General features: G+C 39.2%; 2 protein-coding genes and 1 pseudogene across 15 annotated transcripts in view; 1 reads left to right on the top strand and 2 right to left on the bottom strand.

Moving 5' to 3' along the window:
• Positions 1-322: 322 nt before the first annotated feature.
• The window catches only part of METTL21A (methyltransferase 21A, HSPA lysine), a 54,333-nt gene continuing 29,133 nt past the window's right edge, over positions 323-25,522 (top strand). For 3 of the 7 annotated variants that reach the window (XR_013993497.1, XM_081051029.1, XM_081051028.1), the window contains exons 1-3: positions 330-510; positions 1,389-1,567; positions 3,089-3,200. Coding sequence is in view for 6 of the 7 variants with exons in the window: in XM_081051029.1 (XP_080907155.1) it covers positions 1,421-1,567; positions 3,089-3,200 (259 nt within the window). In the remaining variant the exon portion in view is untranslated. Of the gene's footprint in view, positions 622-1,388; positions 1,568-3,088; positions 3,201-10,358; positions 12,295-25,522 lie in introns of those variants that run through there. The other 4 variants (XM_081051025.1, XM_081051026.1, XM_081051027.1 and 1 more) reach the window with 4 other exon arrangements.
• On the bottom strand, positions 6,240-6,639 carry LOC308498643 (intraflagellar transport protein 20 homolog; annotated as a pseudogene). Its single transcript has one exon. The product of its transcript is annotated as an intraflagellar transport protein 20 homolog (transcript).
• The window catches only part of CREB1 (cAMP responsive element binding protein 1), a 51,995-nt gene continuing 47,181 nt past the window's right edge, over positions 20,709-25,522 (bottom strand). For 5 of the 7 annotated variants that reach the window (XM_081051021.1, XM_081051019.1, XM_081051022.1 and 2 more), the window contains one exon: positions 20,799-23,333. In XM_081051021.1, coding sequence (XP_080907147.1) covers positions 23,189-23,333 — 145 coding nt within the window. In that variant the 3' untranslated portion in view covers positions 20,799-23,188. Of the gene's footprint in view, positions 23,334-25,522 lie in introns of all 7 variants that reach the window. The other 2 variants (XR_013993495.1, XR_013993496.1) reach the window with 2 other exon arrangements.

Here is a 25,522-nt window from a genome sequence, read left to right as displayed (position 1 = left end):
GCAAGCCCACAAGTACAAAACACAAAACGCGTGCGCGCGAGAACCGGCGCACACATAAGCGGCCCCAGTACCAGGGCGCAGCCGGTACCAGGTCGTGGTTCCCCTTCACCGGTCCTAACCCCTCTGCGCACCTGCGCGCCGCTCCGCACCGCGCTCTCCAGCCAGCGCCGCTCTCGGCGCCAGGGGAAGCCGATTGGCAGCCTGAATGCCTCGTGGCTCCACGTGGGTAAGGGTCGATACCCCACGCAACGTCCCCACTCTCGGCCCCTCCCAGCACGTGCGTCAGCGCCGCGCCCCCAGCGCTCGCGGGACACCTGTCCCGGGGACGGGGAGGAGGGGGAAAGCGAAAACGCTGGTCGTCGGGGGCGCGCGCGCCCTCCCCCAGTCGGCGCCGCCCCGCGCGGGCAGGCCGGGCCCGTCCCACCGGCCCTTTACGGCGGGTCGTTTCCGCTGCCGGCCTCTGGGCGGGGAAGGCGCAGCGCGCGCCACGCCGGCGCCTCCTCCGGAGCCGTGAGTAGCGGTGGGGCCGCCCCTCGGGCCTCGGTGGGTCGCAGGCTCTGCTTCGGGGGCGGCCTGCGTGCACCCTCTGCCCTACGCGGGACAGATCCCGTCACTCCTGGGGTGGGTGGGCGTCTTGCGCGGTTAGGGGGTCCCCAAGGACCCTTGGACCCCTCCCCCTTCTCCCATTCCCAGCCCCGCCGCTTCCTAGAGCTCTGGGACCCGCGCGACGGCAGCGCGTACCTGTCGACCCGTTAGAGGGGCCGACGGAGACACGTGTGGGCTACTCTGGCGCGGCCTCCTAGCGGTGGGTGCCCGACTGCGTCTCGGAATCCAGGAGTGCCTTTTCACTTCCAGTCCCTAGGAGATGGAACTGCGTCGGCCGTGTATATCCAGCTGGCGTTAAAAGGCAGCATAATCGAGCCGTTAACACTCAGTCTAAGTGCAGGATCGGGTCCATGGCTGCCACTTGCGAACGCACCGCTTTGGAGAGGTGGAGGCAGGACCCAAACAGAAAGTACCCAGCGGACTGCAGCGCCTTCCAGCTGCAGGCCTGGGCGGTTGAGAAAGCGCCCCTGGGCCTTTCCCCCGGGCCCAGGGCTGGCAGCGCCGCCTCGCTCACCCTCAACGCGGCTCTGAATTCACGGAGGTCTAACAGCGAAGTGTGTACCGTTCTGGGTGCTTTTGCCCAAAGACATCCTTTAGCGTGAATTCAGAGCCAAATTTCACTTCTCAGAAAACTCGAAGAGCCATGGAAAAGGAATTAGACAAAAGTTTCCCCCCACCTCTTCTTTTGAACTTGTTGAACGAACTTAAAAAGCATGTGGGGCCACCTAATCGTTAATGCATTTTCTGGCCAGAGCGTCACGCAGGCATCTTTTGCCCAACAGGTTTAGGGGAACAGAGAGGTAGCGCAGTCGAAATGGCCCTGGTGCCCTATGACGAGACCGCGGTAGTGGGGTTGCAGCGATTCCACAAGCCTCTTGCCACCTTCGCCTTTGCAAACCACACGATCCACATCCACCAGGACTGGAGGCAGCTGGGAGTCGCAGCCGTGGTTTGGGACGCGGTAAGTAAGCCCTGGGGGGCCTCTGGAAACATCTACAATTGATTACAAGGCTGATCTTTATTTAAACAAATAAAAGAGCTTTATTGAGATATAATTCATATACCATACACTTATCTTAAGTGTATATTATAAATACAGGTAAGTGCTTTTTCAAAAGTAAATTCAGAGTGGTGCAACCATTACCACTCTCAATTTTAAAACATTGTCATCACCCTACCCCCTCCAAAAAAAACTTCCACCCATTAGAATCACTTCCCTGCCCCAACTCCCCCCACGTAGGTTGCATTTTAAGGGTGAGTAAAGGAAAGCTAAGGGAAATTAAGGGACTGGCCAGTAATTTCTCCAGCAGGTGAGAGGGAGGACGGGAAACCTTAACTGCTTTGTACACTCATTAAGTTAATTTTTAAGTTTAATTTTTAAAATATTGCAAAAAGAATATTGTAAAATGAGAGAACCCAAAGTGAAGATCATGTGTTTTCTTTAAGTTTTCATAGTTGTAATGGTCACAAAATGATACTATAATTGCTTTTTCACTTTTTCTTCTCCCTGCATGGTTATCAGCTTTTTGTGACAGTGACTTGCCCTCAGAATCTAGTACCAAACTGGGATTCAGTGGCAGCTCATTTAACGTTGGGAAAATGTTTGGTGTAGATACAATTTTACAGTCTGCATTGTCTTAGAAGTTAGAAACATTTAGGAATAAAAATCAATGTATTCTAACCCAGTAATATCACTTCTAGTAATACCACATGAAAAGTATTCCCAGACCAAGAAATAAAGATGCATAATGGTGAGGAATGGGTGAGCCTCCAAAATGTCCACCAAGAAGAGGAATTGCTAGTTATACTAATAGTATGTGGCCATGAAAAACTGTATTTAAAAATTATGTTAACAGTATACAATGCTTTTATAGAATTGTATGCAAATGCTAACTCACACGCATCCCAAACGTTGGCTAAAACTTACCTTCTGATGCCGGATAATATACTGTGAGGGCCCCTGTGGGGTGATGACTGGCAGGGATGCAGGAGGGAGGAACACAGCTCCAGGAGCCTCGGGTGTTGCGCTGCTCGTTCCCTTGGGGGGAAGTTGTGGCCTTGCTGACTTGAGCTTGGTTCAGGAACTGGACATTCCCATAAGCAAAATCCAAGACTGTTTATGTCAGTTCTGCCAGAGGAGTTTTGTAAGCCTCGAGTGGAGCGGTGCTGTGACAATAAGAAACTAAACTTCCCAGATTCAGCAGGACCCGGTCTCCCGTAGGCAGTGTCACTGGCCACTGCTGTTCCCGTCAGGGCATTGGTGTGGCCTGGGGCAGCTGTTCTGTGGGATGCTGGGATGCCGTGTCTGTGCTTGCTCTAGGACGTTACCTCCCAGCAACAACTGAGTTCCTGTGAGTGTTGTTAAACTGGGAATTGAACCTTGATTCAAAGTGGGAAAGGGTTGTGTGATGACTTCCTACCAGCTTAAACCCCTTCAGCTCCTAAAGCACCTTAATCGTAATTACACTGTGTTTTGACTCAGGCTGTCGTTCTTTGCACGTACTTGGAGATGGGAGCTGTGGAGCTCAGGGGCCGCTCTGCCGTGGAGCTGGGTGCTGGCACAGGGCTGGTGGGCATAGTGGCGGCCCTGCTGGGTGAGTGTGACACATTCATTCACTCCTTTGTGAGTGGGACTCATCGAGAGGTACATTTGCTGTTTTCTTGATGTCAAACCCATTACTGGATTGTTTTTCTTTGCCCTGTAGTTATTATGAGGTATGGGCTAACTTTAGTAAGGCTAATTTCTTCTCTCTTTCTTATCCTGTTACTTATACTTCTCATGGGAGATTGCTTTGCCCCTTTCAATTTTATGGTGCAGATAATATGATCTGAAGGCTACTTTTAAGTTCAAAGAGAATTATCTTATTCACATACATAGTTTTTTTTTTTTTATAGTTTAGGTCCTTTCTGTGGACTTAACCCTGTGAGGTAGGTAAAGCAGACAGTCTCTTTCCTTCATTGCTAAGGAAACTGCTGGTTTTTCTCTTCTAGGAAGAGTCAGCCCTGCTACAGTTGGTACTGACATATTAAAAAATTGTTTTAACAGTATGTAGTTATAAGTTGACTAATGTCAAGAATTGTCATTTTTTTGTTTGGTATAGAGACATTATTTTGGCCTAGCATATTTTTTAAGCCTCATTATTATTTGATAATTGGTTGTTGACTCCTTTGTACAATTTCTGGCTCATACAGTTTGAACTAGCCAATGACAGGACAGATCCGCTTCTAAGATTCCACATATAATATTTACCACTTCAGTATTGTCACTTAGGGCTCTTAGTAAAATGCAGTTTCTGATTCCAAAGGTGTGGGCAGGGCCTGAGAGCCTGCATTTCTACAAGGCCCGAGTGATGATGGTGCCAACACCTGACTTATTTCTGCCCTTTCCCTAACTTATTTCTTTTCCAGTATTCCTTTCTCTGTAGATTTGCCTTCCAAAATTTGATGGGGAACATGGGCAGGGGTGGTGGATAAAAGGATATATAAACCGATTTTGGTTTCTGTCTACAGCCACAGCACTTTGTCACTGGTAAGGCCTTTGCTGCTGCACTGCCTTTTGTTCCCCTCGGGTTAGTCTGATCGCGTCCCCATGTGTGTTCGGTATTCTTTTTCTTTTCCATTTTTCAAATCCGGGAGATTGAGCCACTCTCTGAAGTCCTGATCATCGGAAGCTTAAGACTCAAACCAGCCTTGTCAGACACAGCAGCCCAAGTTATTTTCTTTCCATGACACTAACTTACTTCTGCTTATGAGAGGGGTTAACTGGGAGGGGAAATGAGGTTTCTTTTGTTTCCTCCTGAGAACTAGGGCTTCATGCACAACTTCTTTGGCTGGAATAGCAACAGGTTCGTGTGGTAAAGTGCATAGGTTTAGAGTTATACTTGGTTTTCACACGTCTTTTAACTCCTACTAGCTGTGTGACCTTGGTTGGGCAAGTTGCTTAACTTCTGAACTTCAGTTTCCCTATAAATTGAGGAAATAACTGTATTCATTCCACACTGAGGATCAAATGAGATCGTGTGTTGAAATCTCCTGGCTCATCGACTGGCTCAAAGTAAAGGCTCAGTGAATGTTGATTGCCTCTCCTAGTATTTCTGTTTCTGCTCTAGAAATCTGGATCTGTGGGGTTGCGAAAGTCAAGATAAGGCTCTTCAAAGACTAGCATAGAGCGAGAGGCTGGTTAGCCATTGTCACAAAAGGCCCCGGGTGGTTCTGGGAGGGCCTAGAACAGCAGACAGTGTTCTCGCCATAGGGAGATGTGTGCTTCCCGGCCCCACTTCATGTTACCTGTTTGAGTTCTTTCCTGCCCCAAAGCAAAATTAATTGCTGCCTTACAGCGCTTTGTATACTCCCCACCTCTGTCCCAGCACGGTCACATTTCATTATCGGCAGGTGTTTCCCTGTCTGTCTGTCCTGGTTCCTGAGCAAAGGGACTGTGCTTCATTCTGTGTGTCCTTGGCCCTAGTACAGACCTGCCACATAGGAGATAAAATAGTTCTGGAGTAAGAGAGGAGTACACTAGAAAATTATGAAATGTTTCTGTTACAAAAGTCATGTAACTATTATAAAAATAGCCTTAAAAGCACTCTTTTAAAAAGAGGGGGAAAAACCCCACTAAAGATTCTCATTATTCATGTCAAGTATTTTCATTTTTTGTAACCCGAGGCTTTTCATCCTGAATTCAGGGAACACCCGCTAACTGTCAGATTGGCCCATCTGAAATGCAAAAGTGATGGGTTACCCATACTTAAACATCCCTGTGCCGTTCCCCCCCCCCCCCCATACACACTTCCTAAAGACTAAATCCCAGGCTTCTTAGGAAGGTTCTGCAATCTTGTTTTGCCTGACCCTTCAGCCTCTTTGGTTTTCGTAGCTATTGCACTGTTGGAAGCTCCAGGCCTGTCCCTTTCCTGGCCTGTCCCTTCTGCCTTGAACGCCATTCTTTACGCCTTTCTCCTGGCTGATGCCACATCTGTGAAGTGGAAGGTCAGATTTCCCTCTTTTGACGTCTTTGACCTCTGCTCCTCTCAAAGAATTTCTCCTTTGTGAACTCGCAATTTCCTGGGCACACCCATGTTCCTCATTTTTACTTCACACGTTGCATTACAACTATGTTATCATGAGACTCCGAGGGCAAGGTTTATCTTGCTTGTCTTTGTATCTCTAGCACATATGTGCTCAAATGTTTAACAAATTAAGTTACTGTTTACAAAACTAAAAACCAAAAGTGAGGACAAAGGTTTACACACACTTTTTCCATTACCAAGTGAGTGACAGCAGGCTGTGTTGTCCTTTTTTTTTTTTTATTTATTTAAATAATGTATTGCTTTTTCTTCCAAAGCTTTGTGAATTTACAAAAACAAACAAACAAAAAGATCCAAGTTCACAAACTGCTCAGTTTAGACTTCTGAATGCAGGAGGTGAGACCTGGGCCACTGTGGTCACTGGGTGTTCAGCAGATGTGCAGTGACGTTTGAAACGCCCACCCCTGATTTGTTTCATTGCCTGCAAAGATGCTGCATTCCTTACACACCATCCCACATAACATACTTGGGTCATTAGTCAAACTCACTGGAATGGCCCAGAGGTTTTTCTTTTTTCACTCATTCCTGCTATAAAATGAAATTTTCAGTTCATTTTTGAAAAATAAAGTGGTCAATAAATTCATTTTGCTCTGCTTCTACTTTACACAGAGCTTCATAATCATCCTGATACCTTTCGAGCTGCATTTTCTTTTCTGCTATTAGTGCTTGGAGTTGCAGCTGCTGGGCTTCTTTCTGCTTTGCTGTAGATTTGAGCAAGTTCCGATTTGAGCAACAATTGGCCTTCATCTTCTCATTTTCTGCTTCTTTTGTAAGTTGGTCAACAAGCTTCAGTAAACCACCAACTATTTTCTGAAACTGGCCAGTTCTGTCCACAGGGTCCTTGCCCTCTTCTTGGAGCGCTGTGGTCTGCTGGGTAACCTCTGGTCCAATACCTCAGCTTGTTCGGCTCATCACAGTGCAGGCCTGCTTTGCCCATGTCCGGGGCCATAGCAGCTGACGTCGTAGCGGTGTGCTATGGCCCAGGCTGATGGTGGCAGGCAGCGTCTCTCTGCAGCAGCCGTATCTGGCCCACCCACCTCAGCTGCTGCCAGGGCTACAGCACCTGTTTACACATAACGTTGGGCTACATGATTGTATTGGGTCAGTTCCCATTCATCTTTATGAACTCTGTATTACCTCACTTCCCTCCTTCCCCAGCATAAATCCCCAGGCAATCATTTTAGCATCATCTTTATTACCATCTTCACATCCTTCCTTGCTGCTTCTTCATGAGGCTAAAAACAAGGTGAGGTACAACTCTCTACCTGTTCCAGGCCTGTACCTGTGCAGCTGACTGTGGCTGCAGGAAACATGCTGCTGGGGCTCATTTTAAATTCACAGTCAGGAATCTCACAGGGGCTCTTCATGTTGCTGAGCAACCTCACTACTTCCTCTGCAAACCTCCGTCTTTCTTCCTCCATTCTCACTCTTAGCTGATGACATTTCTTCTTGTTTCACTGAGAAGACTGAAACAACCAGAAGAGAAGTTCTGTAACCGCCCCCATCCCCACTGCCTCTTCCCCCACCTGCAGCTGGATCGGTCATCTCTGCCTTTGCTCCAGTGGTTCTCTCTCTCTCGTATCCTTTCCTCCACGTTCCACCTGATCCTTCCCATCACCATATAAGATTGCTGTTATTTCTCCCACTGAACGAAAAAATTAACTTCTTAAGAGGCTGTTTCTAGGTCTGTGGCAGGAAATGTATAAGATAACCCTGGAATATCTTGTCATACCAGATAGCAAGGAAGCTATCAAGCGTGACGTGGAGTTGTGTCAAAAGTCCACTGGCAAAAGATAGGACAATTTGAACATCAGTAATACATCAAATACGTTTAATCCATGAGTTCATGATACAACAAAAAAAAATAATTAGTTGTCTTTGGGGGATGCTTAGAAACCAACTCTTTATTTTGAAATCTGGCTTACAGAAGGGGAGAGAGGAGCAAAATTTATCCTACCTTTTCTGTTAAAAACAATTCTTATACACAATGAGTAACCGAATAGTAATTGAAAGAAGCTTTCCCTTATAGAAGTTTCTCAACAAACAAATGCAAAAGGAATTTGATGAATCAAGGATCTGGACATTGAGTATCCGTGGTTGCTCATCTCACAAAAATAGAGTCTACCACATATTACATATCTCTTACGGAAAAACACCCCCCTCCCCCGCCATCTCTGAAATAGTCTTGTTAAAAAAAATTAAATCCAAATCAAAAAAATTTATAGGAGATACAAAGGACAGAGGAACATGCTAAACTATAAAAATGGTACAATCAGCAAAATCCAGACTGTGGGAAACTACGAGACACATGATCTGTTTCTTCCCAAAATTGCAAGGAGAGACAAAGAAAGGAAACTGATAGATTAAAAAAAACTTAAGACATCCTTTGTACCCCTCCCTCCCTCCAAACAAACGAAACCCCAAAACAGCACAGGAATGGACATTTGGGGAATCAAAGTCAGTGACTAGTGAGGGAGTGGTTACTTGTGGGTGGGCTGTGTTTGGGAGGTGGCTTGTGCAGGGTGCCTGGAGGTGGTCACAGCAAAGTGCAAGCAGCCGGCCTCCCTCACCTGGGGCACTGTGGCCGCCTCACCTGTCTCCTTGCATGTGGCCTGGCCCCACTGCTAGAAATTATGTTAAAACCGAAGTCAGGTCAGTAGCACTTCTGCTCAGCACTCTCCAGTGGCGTCCCACCTCACTCAGAAAAAGCCAAAGCCTTCACAAAACAAGACCTCTGAGTCCTGGGGGATCAGACTCCCTGTTGCTTCTCTGACCTCATCGCCTACTGTATTCCTCATTCACTCCATCCAGCCACTCTCGCTGCCCTCTTGCCTGCCCTCTCTGGGCCTTTGCACTTGCTCTTCTGCCTGCCAGGGATATTCTTCCCTCTGATATGTGCTCAGTTATTCCTCTCACTTCCTTCAGGCCTTTACCTAAGGAAACAGGTCCTCCACGCAATCTAAATTCTCATGCCCACCTCCCTTCTGACATTTCATGTGTCTCTTTCCTTAGATATCTAGGTTTCCTTTTCCTTGAACATTTTCACAGTATCACACTGGATAGTCCACTTTTCAAAAACCTCATATTGTCTGACTCCTCCCTTGAATGTAAGCTCTTCGAGGGCGGGGCTTTGTCCCATGGCAGCCACTTGCATATTTACAGAACTGGTGGATGTTACAGAAGATGGGCAGCTGACATCACAAGCCTGTTATGACTCCTCAAACACCCCGCAGGTTAGGAGTAGGCTCAGAAATTCCTGACACGGACATCAGAGTAGGTCCACATCGGAGAGCTATTAAGATGAACACTGAGATGATATGCAAAAGACTCGATCACTCCAGTATTGCCAGAAGAGTGTTCTGTAGGCTGTGAAGAAATCCAGAGATAAAGCTCTAAGTCTAAGCTCTAAGAAATCTAGAGACAAAGGCTGTGTGTGATTTCTGTTATCAGGGGAGATGAAAGTACCACTGACTTCTGCTCACGCTGCTCCGGCAGCACGCCGTCTAGTGATGAATGGTCAAGTGATAGGTCCGTGCGTATAAAATCTTAGCAACTGGAACATTTTTCACAGTATCGTACTCAGGACTGTCAACGTCAAATTGAATTACATACAGTCCTAACCTAATGTTACTGGTCAAGATAAGAAACCTTGCAGTATAAGCTGCCACTGAAACGGTGCTTCCTGTCTGATCTGGAATCCTAAGGGGGAATACCCATGAAGATTACAAAGTGAAGGACGATGCAAATGAGAAATAGTTTTATGAAAGAAGGAAACATAATTTTAAATTTCAGAATTTACAGGGCCAAATTAAACAGGATTACACATATTACATTGTTACTACAATGTAGATGAGGTATTTCAGGGCTGACCCTCATCTGGGTAAGTTAAGAGTAACTACCAGTTCAGCCTCTGCCACATATTGGTTAAAAAAATTAGATCTTTTAGTTCATGGTAAACAACCCACAAGAAACAGATTAATAAAATATTGCCTTCTTAATTTTATACACTGTATGTAGACACAGCATTTAGAGAACATGATCTCACATATTAACAGTTAGTACTTTAATACAATCAAGTAATTTCTAAGTTTACCATTTTTCAATAATTATATGTATTACTTAAATACATATAGGTCGGCCGCTTCCTAACAGGATCAAGAGAAGTGGACTAGGATGTCTTAGTAGCCAATTAATCTCTTCCTCGATTCCTTTTAAAGCTTTAAACCCAGAAAGAAAGCTTTCCCTGTTTTTGGTGTCTTGTCATCTTCATAATCATTCACACTCAGATTTTCCGTTCTTGGATTCCACTTTACCCTGAGGTGTACGGGCTGTAAGACTGTGACCTAATGAATGAAATATAGTGGTAGACCTCCGTGGGCAGTGGGCCAGCTCTGCCTGCAGGATTCAGAGCCTCAGCTTGTTGTCCCTTCGGACCTTGCATTTTATAGGTACAACTTCAGCAAACAGTAGGTGTGTCACAGAGGCAAATTAAAGGTTCACTTTACCAGCAGGCAGTGCAGAAAGAGCTACTGGTCATTGTTCTAAGGTACTGTAGCCCTGCCTCTCAGGTGGAATATTTAGAGATACTCACCCTGCCATTTAACTCGACCCCGTTACCTATTTGTTGTACTGATGTGCACATTACTTTCTCTCTGTCCCACATTCTAGGTGCTCATGTGACTATCACTGATCGAAAAGTAGCATTAGAATTTCTTAAATCAAATGTTCAAGCCAACTTACCTCTCCATATCCAACCCAAAGCTGTTGTTAAGGAGCTGACTTGGGGACAAAATATGGGGAGTTTTTCTCCTGGAGAATTTGACCTGATACTTGGAGCTGATATCATATATTTAGAAGAAACATTCACAGATCTTCTTCAAACTTTGGAACACCTCTGTAGCCACCGGTCCGTGGTTCTTTTAGCTTGCCGAATTCGCTACGAACGGGATAACAACTTCTTAGCAATGCTGGAGAGGCAATTTACTGTGAGTAAGGTTCACTACGATCCTGAAAAAGATGTACATATTTACAAGGCACAGAAGGGAAACCAGGGGGAGGGCTTCTAGTTGGCTGGAATTAGTAAGAATGTCGGCATTAAGAGTGGCAGGGCTGCAGACTGGGAATCTAACCACATTTAATGAAATGGCTTATGGTACAAGAGTCTAACCAAAGGTTCTCAAGGGACAAAGGACATGTGCAGTTTTAAACAGAGCAGTACATTGATCCATGACTGTGACTTTTTAGTCATATTTTACTCATGCTGAAACTCAGTTGACATTAAAGGAAAGTGTGAGATTTCAGTTTATTATTTCTGTATCCCATTTGCTCCCTCTTGATAACCAGTTTTCACTGATGATATGATGAAGGCTTCTTCAAAGCAGTGAGCTTGTTTTGTTTTAGAGGCTAAATCATGCAAATTATTTTAAACACATCTTGAGATACACGTTTAGCCCATTTTCCTGACTTTCTGAATATAAAACAACAGGTTTAACCTACATTCCCTGAGCTGTTAATGCTCTTGAAATCTTTTGTCTGCCCAAGTAGGTCTTAAATGCTTTTGGTTGTTTTGAGATTAGAATGTGAGTTTTCTAAGGTCTCATACCATGGTTTTTGGCTTAATTTCATGTTTACATATATAAACAAAGGAATAAGTAAAAATAAAGTTTTACTTTCTGAAAGCACCTAAAATCTTGTGCTATGAATAGGTTCTCTTCTTCAAATCAAAAGCTGTAGTTTTTCCCTTCAGTTTTCCCCTTTCTCAAATATTTTTATATTTCTTTCTTAGGCTTTCCCTGCCTCCTTATAATCCTTATAATGCATAGGATGACAATTAAAATAAATTTTAAATCTCACTCCTCTCTGAGAGGTTAGCTCCCCAAGTATAAGCCCCTCCCATATTGTCCTTGTAATTGCTTACTCAGTGTTTGAATTCCCCCGACTGTAAGCTGCTTGAGGACCAGGAATGCTTCTGTCTCTTTTATTGTGGCCTCCCCAGTATATAGCATATCATAACCAAATATTTGTTGAATGAAAAAGATACATTTCATTTAGAGGGCATTGATCTTTGGGTTAGACGATTGCTACACTGTTTCATCATTATCGTGGATAGACTTTATGAAGGAAGTCACACACCAACACCCTCCCCCCATTTCTTGTTTTTAACGATGTAACAGCTTAAACAACAGCTTAAACAAATTTAGACCATGAGAATATTGTAATCTCAGTATGGCATTTGATACTAGAGATAATTTGCTTTGTAAAACATTAGAAACAAGACCTCCTCCTCCCTCTTAACCTTTTAATGAATATCTTGGATGTGGAAATACTCACTGCATAATTTTCTGCACTATATTTTAAATAGTGGATTTACTTTACTAAAGGTGAATTAAAAGTTCTGAGTATTCAGTGATGTACCATTTCAACCCAATTGTGATAAATGCACATGAAATAGAAATATCCATAGCTTACCAAATCTGTAAAATACCATGAATATGGAAGGTCTTTTAAAACAAGTAAAATAAAAGCCTTGCTATGTCATCATCAACACTGTAATGATAGGCCAATCCCATGTAGGCATGTTATTAGAAATAAATATATTAATTGGAATTCAGCTCCTTTACTTTAATATCCCTAACTTTGGAGATAGGTATTAAAATGGTTTGGGGGTAGGGTAGGGGTGGAGAGCTTCAAGATACTTGGATTCTCTACCACATGAAGCAAGCAGTCATTGCTGCCAGAAAAGGTTGAAGGTATTTTTGTTTCTTGTCCTAATAGAAGAAAATAAAGGCAAGAAAAATTTAGCAGGAATTGTTTGGTTGTCCAAGTGAAAATCAAGTGATCTCCTTTTTTTTTTTTTTTTTTTTTTTTGGCTTTGAGTTTAAAATGTTGTCACAGGTCAGGTTCCCTGAGGAAATGGACTCAGAAATGGAGGTTAGGGTACAGAAAGTTTAAATGGGACTACTTTCAAAATCAACATCTCTGAAGGAGTAAAAATAGCAGGTCTGGGGAAGAAGGAGAAATTGGGCTGGAATGTAGTCAGGAAATCCTCAGCTAATCCAGAGATGGGATGGCCCTGCATTATTAAGGCAAGGGAGCGGGACTTTACATCCCTGTGTAGGTTTTTTATTGAATCCAAGGGGTATAAACTTAGGGTGAAGACAATACCTGGAGAGGGACTCAGCCATCAGCCACCATTCCCAGAAGGCTGGGAAATGAGTGCTTCAGAAGTGGGGTGGGGGTGGGGAGTGTGTGCGTGTGTGTGTGTGAACGGCTGGGGAGCCAATATACTATCTGGATAGGATGCCAGTGTCCACTCTAAATGCCAACAAAATTGCGCCATTTTTCACTTATGTTAAATGGATTAATTTATCTCGTAAGTTGCATTTTAAGGGTGCTCATTTTATTCTCAAGTTAAGGATAGAGATCCTTTTGTAGTTCCTAAGTGTGATGATGGGGTGTCCACGCTTTTGCGTGAGATGTGCCTCCCACGAACCTTGTTATGACATCGGCACATTACCTGTCGGACGTGAACTAGGAAAAAAAAAAAAGTTAAGGATAGAAACCTAGTCTAAACCTATTGTACTAAGCCTTGATTCTCTCACATTGCTATTTCTTTTAACTGTTAAAACTGTATTTACAGTTGGATATCAGTCACCTTTTCCCCAATTAAAATACTGCCACCAAGGTGCTATGTTAAAATAGATGTATTACGACTACCACTATAAAGTACACTGTTGTTTTTTAAGTAGCTGACCTCTTATGGGTATCTTACTTTTGTTCACGAAAGACCTGAAGCCCTCGCATCATCTTCAAATAGTGTCTAGCGAACATTTATTCTTTCATACAAAAGGATCAGAATTCTAGTAAATCAAAATATTTTATCCAAATTAACTGAACAGTAGATTAAAAACTCTTTCAGGGCAGGATAGCAACATTGTCTGGAATGTTTTATCTTAGCAAATACAATTTATACTCTGGAGGGACAAGGATTGTATCTCGTATTTTGTATTTCAAGTTAACACAGTGCCTTCATCAAGGGAGTTCAATAAACATTACTCATGAAAAACCCAGATTCCTTTACAGATGAGTTATTTTATTAAATTGCCTAATTTCTGTGCTTTATTTCTCCTTATCCAACGTAAGGGATAAATAAAGTATCAGGGATATCAAAATACAAAGCCTACTCTCATCAAGAAAATTATCATGAACTTAAGTGATTCACCTCCAACATCAATTCCATTTAATCTCTTATGGTGGTTGAAAGATAGAAGCATTTCCTGTCAATTTTTAAATCAAGAAAACAAAAATGAAATTTTAAAGTACTTTTAAAAATCAGTTTTCAGTGTATTCGTATTAGTAAGAGGTCCTAGATACAGGGCCTGACTTAATAGTTTGTGAAGCAGACCATGTGATTTAGTGTCAGAGAAACAGTCATAATTCTGCTGCTCCCCAGAACCTCTACCTAGATAGAAATAGCATTTTCAAGTTCTCTTAACAAGAATGAGGCAAGACATTGCAGAGTATATATAGAGCCCTGTTCTGGGAAACTGGAGACTTGAGTTCTCTTAGCATTGGCAATCCTCATTTCTTTCCTTTTTTTTTTGAAATGTCACTTTAAAAATTCATTCTGCTCTGAAATCTAACGTTATGCTTTTCTTCCTACAACCAGGAAAGGGTTAAAATTTAACACTAGCAAAGATGACATACTGAAAAATTAAGTTTCCTTGCTGAGAACAACTGTTTCTGAGGAAGATTAGAAGGGGAAACTGTAACGGAGTAAAGGAAGGCCTACCTACTTCAGAATCTTTTCTAAGACTGGTTTTGCTACTTCTAATTTTTCTTCCTAAAAAAAAAGAAAAGTGAAGTGTGACATAAAAAATACTAACCAACATATTTTTATTAATTTAGCATTCTTGATAATGCTTAGGAAACAACGTTTTTATTAATTTAGCATTCTTAGTATATGTGCTGCCGAAGCGAGCACTAATTTAGCATTCTTGATAATGCTTAGGAAACAACGTCGAAATATGAAGCCATATTTAATTTCCACTTCTCAGTTATCCTAAATATACTAACTTGTGTGTATCTATAAGTCAAAAGTTTCAATCTAAATGTCCACAAGAGGGTACCAGTTAAATAAACTGATACTTTTATACAATGGTATACTACATACCTGTTAGAGGCAGATGTACATATACTAAAATTGAACCATTGCGAAGACACATTCAGTGAATAAGCACCATTTATGTAAAAAAGGGAGAATATACATTACATTTGCATGCATATGCAGATTGTCACTAGAACGATACAAAAGAAACTTTACTGCTGTCCATTTGTAGTTTTTTCCAAATGTACATATTATTTAAAAAAACTAAGTTAAAAAATAATAAGTATGAGGACACTATCATGAAAGTGAAAACTTAAGAGAATGGGAGAAAATATTTGCAAATCATATTATTTGATAAGGGTATAATATCCAGAATATATAAGGAACTCATTAAATTCAACAAAAACTCATTAAAAAATGAGCAAAGGAATTGAACAGACAATTCTCCAAAGATGTACAAATGGCCAACACACACATGAAAAGATGCTAAATATTAGTCATTAAGGAATTGTAAGTCAAAACCACACTACTACTTAACACCCATGAGTATGGCCATAATTTTTTTTTTTTTTAAGCAAAATAAGTGTTGGACAGCCTGTGGAGAAATTGGAAACCTCATACATCACTAGTGGGAATGTCAAATGGTACAGCTGCTGAGGAAGTTTCACAGTTCCTTTAATTGAGAAAAGGGACTCAAATATTTGTGCTTCAGTGTTCATAGCAGCATTATTCACAATAGCTGAAAAATGGAAATAATGCGAATGGCCATTAACAGATGAATCAGCAAACTGGCACATCTCTTTCTCTTTCACACATACACACACAATGGAGTATTACTCAGCCATAAAAAGGAATGAAGTAGACGAATGCTACGTGGAGGAACCTCAAAAACATTGTAAGTGAAAAAACCCAGACACAAAAGGTTACGTATCATGATTCTATTTATATAAAATATCCAGAATAGGTAAATAAATCTACAGAAATAGCAGATTGCTGGTTGCCAGGGGTTGGAGGGAGATATTAAGAGTAACTCTTAATGGGTACAGTTTTATTCTGGAGTGATGAAAATGTTTTGGAACTAGATACAGGTGGCGGTAGCACATTGTGAATGACTAGATGTCATTGAATTGTTCACTTTAAACTGGTCAATTTTGTTATGTGAATTGCACCTCAATCAAAAACAAAAATAGCATTCATACTGGAAATCATCTTTCCTCTTCATTTGTTAGGGCATTAGAATTCTAAGCCCCAATTTGGTCAATGTATTTAAGAAAGATGTGCAAAAATTAAAATGCACAATGAGAGGAAGAATAATATAAAGGCAGTGTTTTTTTTTTCCCCCCCTTAAGCAGTTAAGTGGGTAGTGGCATCATCTACAAGATGGAAAAAAAAAAACAGTTGAGGAACAGATTTAGAGGAAAAATTAGACGTTCTGTTTTGGACCTGTGTTTTACCCTCTAGTGGAGATGACAAATGTTAAGTCTGGAGCTCAGGGCTAAAATTGTACTCATATAAACATGTTAGAATTGTTTCCTTGGCTGTGTGTATTAGCACTTTTAAGGGACTTTTAGCATTAGCACATTAGGGACTTTACAGTGCCCGGAAGTGTGTCCTCAACGAATATTTGTGAAATGAGCAAGTGATAGCAAAAGTATACATGAAGATAAGTACTCTGCTTTTATGGGAGGTCCATCCTAGCACCTGAAGGTGGCTTGCAAGTAGGCAGAACCTGGTTCACTCCTGTCGTCCCTATGTAGTATCACTCTTAAAAAATACATGATTGTACAATAAATTATGTGGCTACTCTTCGTAGAATGAAATTCATGTAATTATACAATGGCAGGTGTGACATGCTTAATAAACACATCATGACAATTTAAAAGTATTTTAGAATAAATGTAACTGCTATTTTCAGAAACTGAATCAATAGTATCGAAATCTTATGCATTAAGCAAAGAGCACACTGACTTCGTTCGCACCCCTTTTATGATATCACCACAGAACTTCAAAATTATAAGGGGACCTGAGAAGTGATCTATTCTGTTCTTCCAATGCAAACATGCATTTGAAGACATCAGAGACAGGTGGTCATGCCTCCCATTGGTTGTCTCAATAGGGTAGTAACATCTCAAAATTTTCAGTCAGGCACTGTCCAATAGTACTGAACAAAGAAATCTTGTGCTAAAAATTAGGAAAACAGTAAAAAATTAAGTAACTGAAGATATGTTCTTGTTGTTTGAATTAGTTTTCTGTTGCTGTGCAACATAAGCTTGTGATATATTCTAACATAACTTTTCCTCATTTACCAAAATAAACTTAAGTCCAAGAAAATAGTTTTAACAGTACTAGTAAAAAACAAGATCCCATTCCCAAAAAAGAGACAAACAGAGTTTTTAAAAGCATGTTTATGTGACTGCACATAAATGTGTGTAAAAGGGCATTATGACAGTTGATACCACAAAGATTACAGTAAGAAAAAGCACTTTATGACAATATTCCACAAATCCACAAGGATCACTTTAATATACAAAGCAATGCTACCGTCCTGAACACAAAGAAGCTAGTATGTACATAGTGTTAATTAAATGCATTGTAACTCAGTACATTTTTTCTCTTTACACAGATAAAGCACAAAAAGTTTTGGGTAAAAAAAACAAAACAGGGATGTTTCTAGAATGTAGCGAATTTTATCAGAGTGTATTTCCCTCATTATAGTTCTTTATTTAGTATTCAACTCCAATAGCAACATCAGAGTTAAAAATCAATACCCTGTTTTGTGCTGATAGTTTTGGGGGGAGGTACTGTCACTCTAATCTTCAAGGTAAAACCAAAAAAAGCAAACACCTTTCTCTCTAGAAACTTCCCTGATTATTTTGTTTCTAAAAGTTTCAAGTGATACATCTAGGTTAGAAATAATTCCTTTTCTGGGGTGGGATTGACAACTGACATGTGGACAATCAGTCGGGGACAATTTACATGGAAAACTGCTAACTAGCACTCTTCTCTGCCACCCCTAATAAATCTATACTCAGAAAAATGTTGACAAATTATTTCCCACTTTTAATATAAATAACTTTATTACATACACAAATTGGAGTGGCACTTGGATAAAAATATGTCTATAAAGCATTTACCAATTCAATTTTAAAAACATAAGAAAATAAAACCTCCCAAACACAATGATAGATCATTTCACTTGGCCGACTAATATAAGATCATTATCTGCAGGGATTTTCTTCCTTCCCTACCAATTTTTCAACTCTCAGATTTCCTTTCACCTCTGAGGTGCTCCTCAGACAGAAGCTTGGAAATGCTATCCTTCTTTCTGTAGGCAAGTATTAAATAATGCCAGTAAAAAGTAGGTAAAATTTGAATTTCCTACTGTTTGACCCTTTTCAAAGACATTTCCTGAAGATTGTTCATTTTCCTTTTTCTTGCTGGTGAGAATTAAAAATGTGTCACGTTATATACCATGCTAGGACCTGCACCCACAGTACCAGAATGCAGACAGGTCAATATTTTCTCTCTGTGCTAAAAAAACTTTGCCTGTTTATAATATCAGTTTTGCTTCACAGGCTTTGTTCTATTTTTTTTTTCTATTTTTATTTTTTTAAAAAATAAATTTCAAGCTAAAACACCTGAAATATAATCCCTCCACTCAAATGTTACCTGGTCCCTCTTAAAGTTTGTCTGCCCCCTGAGGACACATACAAAGGCTTAAACTACATTCACTAATCTGTAAGAACCTATCATAAGCATATGAGACAGATGGAACTTCAGCACCCTGTTTGATTTATTTGAAATTCTTCCATACTGACTCAGCTTCATGATATGTTCAACTCCTCAGGGATTAGTGCCTTTCCTGGCCATTGATTCTAGAAAGTCAAGGAAACCAGTTCCTAGTACATACAGTGACTGTGCAGTCAACTTAAAAAAGTCAACATATCAACATTGAAAGTATTCAAGATGTATGTAAGCCACCGAACAAAAAGTTCTAGTTGTGCTTTGTACAACTGAGTGAGCAAATTTATCCCACAACTCTTCACCTACCGGCTTACTAAAGCACACTTCACTTTCTCCCTCCTCATCTGAAATTAGTCAGTTAGGCAGCATTTCTTTGACGTTAAGAAAGCCAATTTAAAGCGAAATAAATTTAGTCAAATGATTACATGTGGTCTCCATGATGCCAATAATTAAGGATATCTTGGCATCATATAGACAGCATTAATGTTGGAGTGAGGATAGTCTCATTTAAAATTAGAAATAAATATTCACTTGAGTTACTTTTCTATCTTTATCCATGATGAAAAAGAATAAGGGTTCGGACCCATCTTATTAATCAGGCTACTCAAATCTAATTTCTTGGTGTTTTTTCTTTTACAACTATAAAGCTAGCCTTTAGGTGCTAAAATATTTTAATCAATGAAAAGTTTTCATTAAAAAAGTCCCATGATTTGAAGAAAGGAGAAAGACATAAAAAGTTGGTTGACAACTGATGAGGGAATTTCTCAAGTTGCTAATACCCAAACTGGGTCATTTTTAAAAGTGCAAGTTACACCAAACATTTACAAAGAATATAATGTAAATAGAATCCAAATAAATATACAGCTTTTGTATTAAAATCAATGGGAAACAATATACCAACAGTTTTCAGGGCTACAAAGGCAATTAAATAAAGCCTCTTGAAAATAACTGAAAAGGTGTATAATCACTGTTTCTAAAACCCACTTTAATTCAAACTCTTTACGATATCAGCTTTATTTAATCCTGCAAAATGAAGCAGCCTTTTTGATCTGTAAAATAAAGAGACCAACTTATGCTGACTGTAGCTGCTCACAGAATTTAAAACATTAAAGATGAAAAGAAGAAATCTAGATCGAAGTCACTTCAAGTAAGTAAAAGCATCTGGTTTAAACAAACTGCTGTTTCTTCCTAAGCCTTTGTATGATTCCACATGTCACCCCGAATGGTCAAAATGATAGTAGGGATTAGGCCTGAGAGACAGAGATGAACTTCAGCCAGATGACTTCTGATCGGACAGCCTGCCTGGCTGGTATTGTGCTTTCAGATACTAGCACTGCCGCTGACCTGCCATCAAAACATTTTCTGACAAAATCCCTGCTCAAATGAAAACACCAAATTCCTCCCTTAGGATGATTTTTGAAAAATCAGTGGCGCCTTTCAGAAGCTATCTTTAAAACTGTCTTACCACTGTTATAGCTGCCAGAGACAAAGCATAAAAACCAAATACTTTGGGGGTAAAGGGGAGTTTTCAAGTGACTAGTAACATATTTAGAAGTATCAAGCCAAAGAAAACTAACAATAAAAAGAAAATGCTTGGAAGAAAATTAGAAGACAAAAATCAAATCATGAGTGCTGGAGTAATGCAGTCCAAGAAACTACCAAAGGGATGCAATAGAACACGCAAAAATGTAAATTTTCATTTGACCTCAATATACTATATAATACTCAGCATTCCTGACTTAAGAGCTCTCAGAGCTTCAGATTATATACTGTATGTATATATATATATATATATATGTACACATATTATACAAATGCCATTCCCCCCAAGAATATCTAAATGAACAGAGCACCTATGACAGTATTATGGTTGCCAATATGGTACTTGAGTTTGAAAAAGAATGAACTTAAAATTACATCAGATATCGGTTTTTTAATAACGTGAACACATTGGATCTAGCCCTTTCTAAACCGCTTTTCAGTTAAACACTATCAAAGCTTGAAAACTCCTAAGAGTAATATATCAAAAATAAACTCCCACTCATTTTTATTAGAGTTAATCTGTCCTATAGATAAAAGTGCCACATGGCCCTATATTTGCAAAGTGATACCAAACTATTTTCTAGGCAAATCAGTAGCATATGTACAGATTCCTATGATGACATTTTCATTCCCTTTTGGCCAATATGAAGAGAAAAAAAATTTACTATTGGTAATGTGGCCACATATGTTCTTGGCTACAAGATTTTTTTTTTATTATGTCATTTTCTTAATAAAAATTCTCAAAGCTGCATGCTTAAAAACAAACACCTTTACCCCAATTCTTGTTTAAAAAAAAAGTCTACACAAAAGATGCATGATTTCTATCTGTATAAACCGAAATATTCAAGTCTCTACAAAGGTCTAAACAGATCGCAACAGAATATATTTCTTACCTCACCATTAAGTAACTGACTTCATCCCAGTGCAATCATCCTCAAGGTACAAAGAACCAGGTCTTTATAACATAGAAATCCAACCAGCTAGTATGGAAGTGATTACCTTGATTTCTCAGGGACTAAGAAGACCACCAACTTTCTAATTAAACAGAAAGCCCCAACTTTTGAAAAACATTTACCTTTAGAGAATATAACTTGCTAAATACTAGGCAATTTTCATTTATAAAGCTTATGACATTCAGAATGTTCACTTTTGACATTTTGACTCATTAATAAAAAATTCTAGTTGGTGAACAGATTTGTGATTTTGCTTGGTTTCTATCAAACCAGTTTTGGAAAATGACATATCTGTGCTGGTATACAAATTAATTTTTATGCTATGACTTTCCCCATTAGCTCAGCAGGACAAACATCAAACTTTACAGTCGTTTGAAAGCCTTCTTGAGAATCTGGTGAATTGTCCAAATACACTACATCACTCAATTCTTAGAATGATGCTCCTTCATAAACTCTGTTCATCCTTGAAAAAAGACAATGGTTTGTTACAAACAAAAATAAACCATTTACAAATATTAAAAATCTTACTTTTCAAAATGGACCAAATGATTAAGACCCATCTGCAAATTTTAACACATCAACAAAGTAAACTTTAAAAAAAACACATGACTAAATATAAAACATTAATTTTCTAGACTTTTCTAAAAGAAATAACCTTCTCAAATGAGAAATTATATCTAACATTACATCGGTCTCCAATTTTTTAAATTCACCTTATTTTTCTTTTAAAGGGCAACTTTTAGATTTACCAGGCTTAGTGAATAAAATGAATAATTAAAAGCAGTACCGGAAACAATGTATGATACACACAAACACAGGCTGTTATAGCCAGGAGTTAGAAAGGCAGCTCCTTTGTAGAATGACAAAGGATATGCAGCATATTGGGAAGCTAAAGCATAACTCCTTTTTAGAAGAAAACAAAACCAATGTTTTGCAAGAATGATAATCCAAATACTGTAGTACAGCAGTCATTCAAATATATCTGAAGAAAATTACTTTCCTTGTCACATCTAACACTGTACTGGTTAGAACTATATCCTTACAATTTCTTTCATTAAAAAATTCACTAGAGATACTCTGTTAAAGTATGTTAATATGGAAAAGTTTTAAAATAAGTTTTTCTACAACACAACATTTTATAAACAAATATATCACTTTCTTTACTTAACATCTTGAAGGCTTTCCTGTTGGTGGTATAATGTAAGTGCAAATGGGAACAGTTTAATTAGAAATATCTTCTTAAGTAAATGAGTGACAATATAAATATTTTTGAAGGCAATGACAAAAACATTTATTTAAAAACCTTGTTATGTAACTCAAAGGGATGGTTTGAGTAAAGCGTTTTTTTACTAAGAATTTAGTACTAATTAAAACAAGCTTTGTACTTGCATTTTCTTCAATTTAAAATTAAAATACCATGCTTTTTTCATTCAGTTGGTCACTTCTTTTAATGTATTCAAGAATGTTGAACACATACAGAACTGAACTAAGAAGCAACAACTGCCCTATTGAAGAGCTGTAGTTAATACAGTGTTTTTAAGAACCCAGGACAAGTTTTCAGTATTGAAGACAATGTACATAGAAAGTACTCCCAATTCATTCTAATTTCTTCAACACCACAAAAATTCCTTTTTAGAGGGTATGTCTTTTAACAATGTTGCATAATCCACAATGAAAATGTGAAAACATGTCAATTTGGCAATCACACGTCTTCATTGCACCTTACTTACTTTATGCATGCGGCTCACACATTACTTCAGCTCAAGAGGCTGGGGTAATTCTGTCCCTAAGGCAATCAAGGTGCTCAGCACAAACCTTGAAATCATTTAAAAAAAGATTTTCTTTTCCTCATTTCCCCCATCAATTTACAAGTAAACAAATGATTACTTCTTGAAGAGGGTGGGGGATGAAATGCAGAAGTCTCTTCATGATTCCTGGCGCTGAAAATTTCTTGAGGGAGAAGTGGAGGCAGGTGTTGGAATATTCACAGTTTAATGCAAAAGCACAAATGAATGAAATTCTGTAGTTGCTTTCAGGCAGTTTTGCGCATAGAAAAAAAGAAATGTTTAGAAAATAAAATGTTTATTTCGTCTTTCTGGTTGTGGCCAAGCCAGTCTTTTTCCCACCATTACAGGTGAAATTTAAATCCCAAATTAATCTGATTTGTGGCAGTAAAGGTCCTTAAGTGCTTTTAGCTCCTCAATCAGTGTTTTGTTTTGGTTTTCAAGCACTGCCACTCTGTTTTCTAAACATTTCACATATTCTTTCTTCTTTCTACGACACTCTCGTGCTGCTTCCCTATAAGCAAAAAAGCACAGGAAAAATGATGTAACATTTCTATGTCATTTATTTTGGGTTGGAATATGTTTATTTCTTAAAGAAACAAACATTTTATTATATTTTTTATAGATTTTATAGATTTTTATATTTTATTATAGATTTGGCATTTGACAAAAGACAGAATGACTTGGAAATTGCATTATGTAAATTCCTAATATACCATAGAAGTTTGATTTAAAAAAAGGTCCTAAATATGAAAACCCCACAAACAACCGAAAGGGCTGAACAATCACTTAAAAATTACATAACTGTTTATCAAAGTATTTTGCATCATACATGTAAAACTTGAAATTCTATCAATATCAGTAACTAAGAAAATATTAAGGTAAAATTTAGTGTGAAGAACATCCTTTAAATATAAAGATCTCACAAACCTATTTCAAGGCGTTTAAAAAAATCTAACACAAGTCTCTTCAAGAAATGATATTGAGAACACTGTGTATCTCCGTGCAAAAGAATAAAGCTGGACCCTTATCTTGTACAATATACAAAAGTTAACTCTAAATGGATTAAAGACTTAAATGTTAAGACCGAAAACTATAAAACTTCTAGAAAAACACGGGAAAAGTTTCAAGACATTGGATCTGACAGTGATTTCTTGGCTATGCCACCAAAAGCACAGGCAACAAAAGCAAAATGTAAGCAAATGGGGCTACATCAAACTTAAAAACTTCTGCACATCACAGACATAATCAACAGAGTGAAATGAAAGAGCGACCTTAAGTGATGTGAGAAAATATTTGCAAATCATGTATCTGATAAGGAGTTAATCCAGAATATACAAAGAACTCTTACAACTCAACAATAAAATAACCTAGTTAAAAAATGGTACAAAGATTCGCACAAACATTTCTCCAGTGATATACAAATGGCCACCAAGCACATAAACATGCTCAATATCAATCTATCATTAGAAAAATGCAACTCAAAACCACAATGAGAATCACCTCGTAGCCATTAACATGGGAGCTATAAAACATTCCCAAACAAACAGAAAATCAGTGTTGATGGGGATGTGAGGAAATGTGAACCCTTGTGCACTGTTGGTAAGAATGTAAAATGGGGCAGCCACTATGGAAAACTATGGCAATCGCTCAAAAAATTAGAAATGGAATTACCATATGAGCCAGCAATCCCAATTTTGGGAATACATCAGAAAGAATTTAGAGCAGGATATTGAAGAGATCTTTGCACATGTATGTTGCATTAGGTGTTAATAAGTAAGTTAGAGATGATTTAAAGTATACAGGAGGATTTGTTTAGGTTATATGCAAATACATCATTTTATGTAAGGGACTTGAGTATCCACAGATTTTGGTATCCACGGGGGTCCTGGATCCAATCCCCCTTGGATACCGAGGGACAACTGGGCTTATTTTGGTGGAACAAAGTTGGGAGGTACTAACCTATAGGATCATATTAAACTAGCATGAAGATATAACATTCACATGGGCACTTGTAGACTGAATTCTCAGATGATGGAGAGGAGAAAGGAAGGGAAACAAGATTAATTAACCTTGGCTGAAATCAGATTTGTAAGTATATCTACATCCTCTCTATATTGTTAGACTAATTGACCACATACAGATCATCCAAACTGACTTCTGAATCATTTCCACTATCATTCTTTAGATTACTCTTCGCCTCACAGTACTTCCTGGCTTGTCTTCTTCAATGTTCAAAATGTTGGGCTATTTTTAACTCATTTCCAAAAAAACTTTCTCAATGATGCAGTGGATTATACATTGTCCATATCTCTCTATCATGGCCAATACAACTTCAAGGTGAATGTATGAACACCACAGTACATCCACACAATGAAATACCAGTGATAAGACCAATTACTGATTCATACAACACTGTCAATAAATCTTAAATGCATTTTGCTACGTGAAATAAGCCAGATCCTAAAGGCTATATATTGTATGATTCCATTTATATAGGATTCTGGAAAAGGCAAAAATATAAGAAAACAGTGGTTTCCAGGGGCAATGGCGGGGGTAGAGGCTGACTTCCAAGGAGTATCACAAGGGATTCTTTTTAGGGTGGTATAACGATTCCGTATGGCACTGTGATGGTAGATACATGACATCAAAAAGTAAAGTTAACTATATGCAATCCTAAAATTGAATGAAGGTGGTGACAGA

Source organism: Rhinolophus hipposideros, assembly GCF_964194185.1.
Source record: "Rhinolophus hipposideros genome assembly, chromosome: 6".
In the NCBI taxonomy this organism is placed as follows: Eukaryota; Metazoa; Chordata; class Mammalia; order Chiroptera; family Rhinolophidae; genus Rhinolophus; species Rhinolophus hipposideros.
The sequence above is the reverse complement of the archived record's forward strand: the minus strand, read 5'-3'. Positions and strand labels throughout refer to the sequence as shown.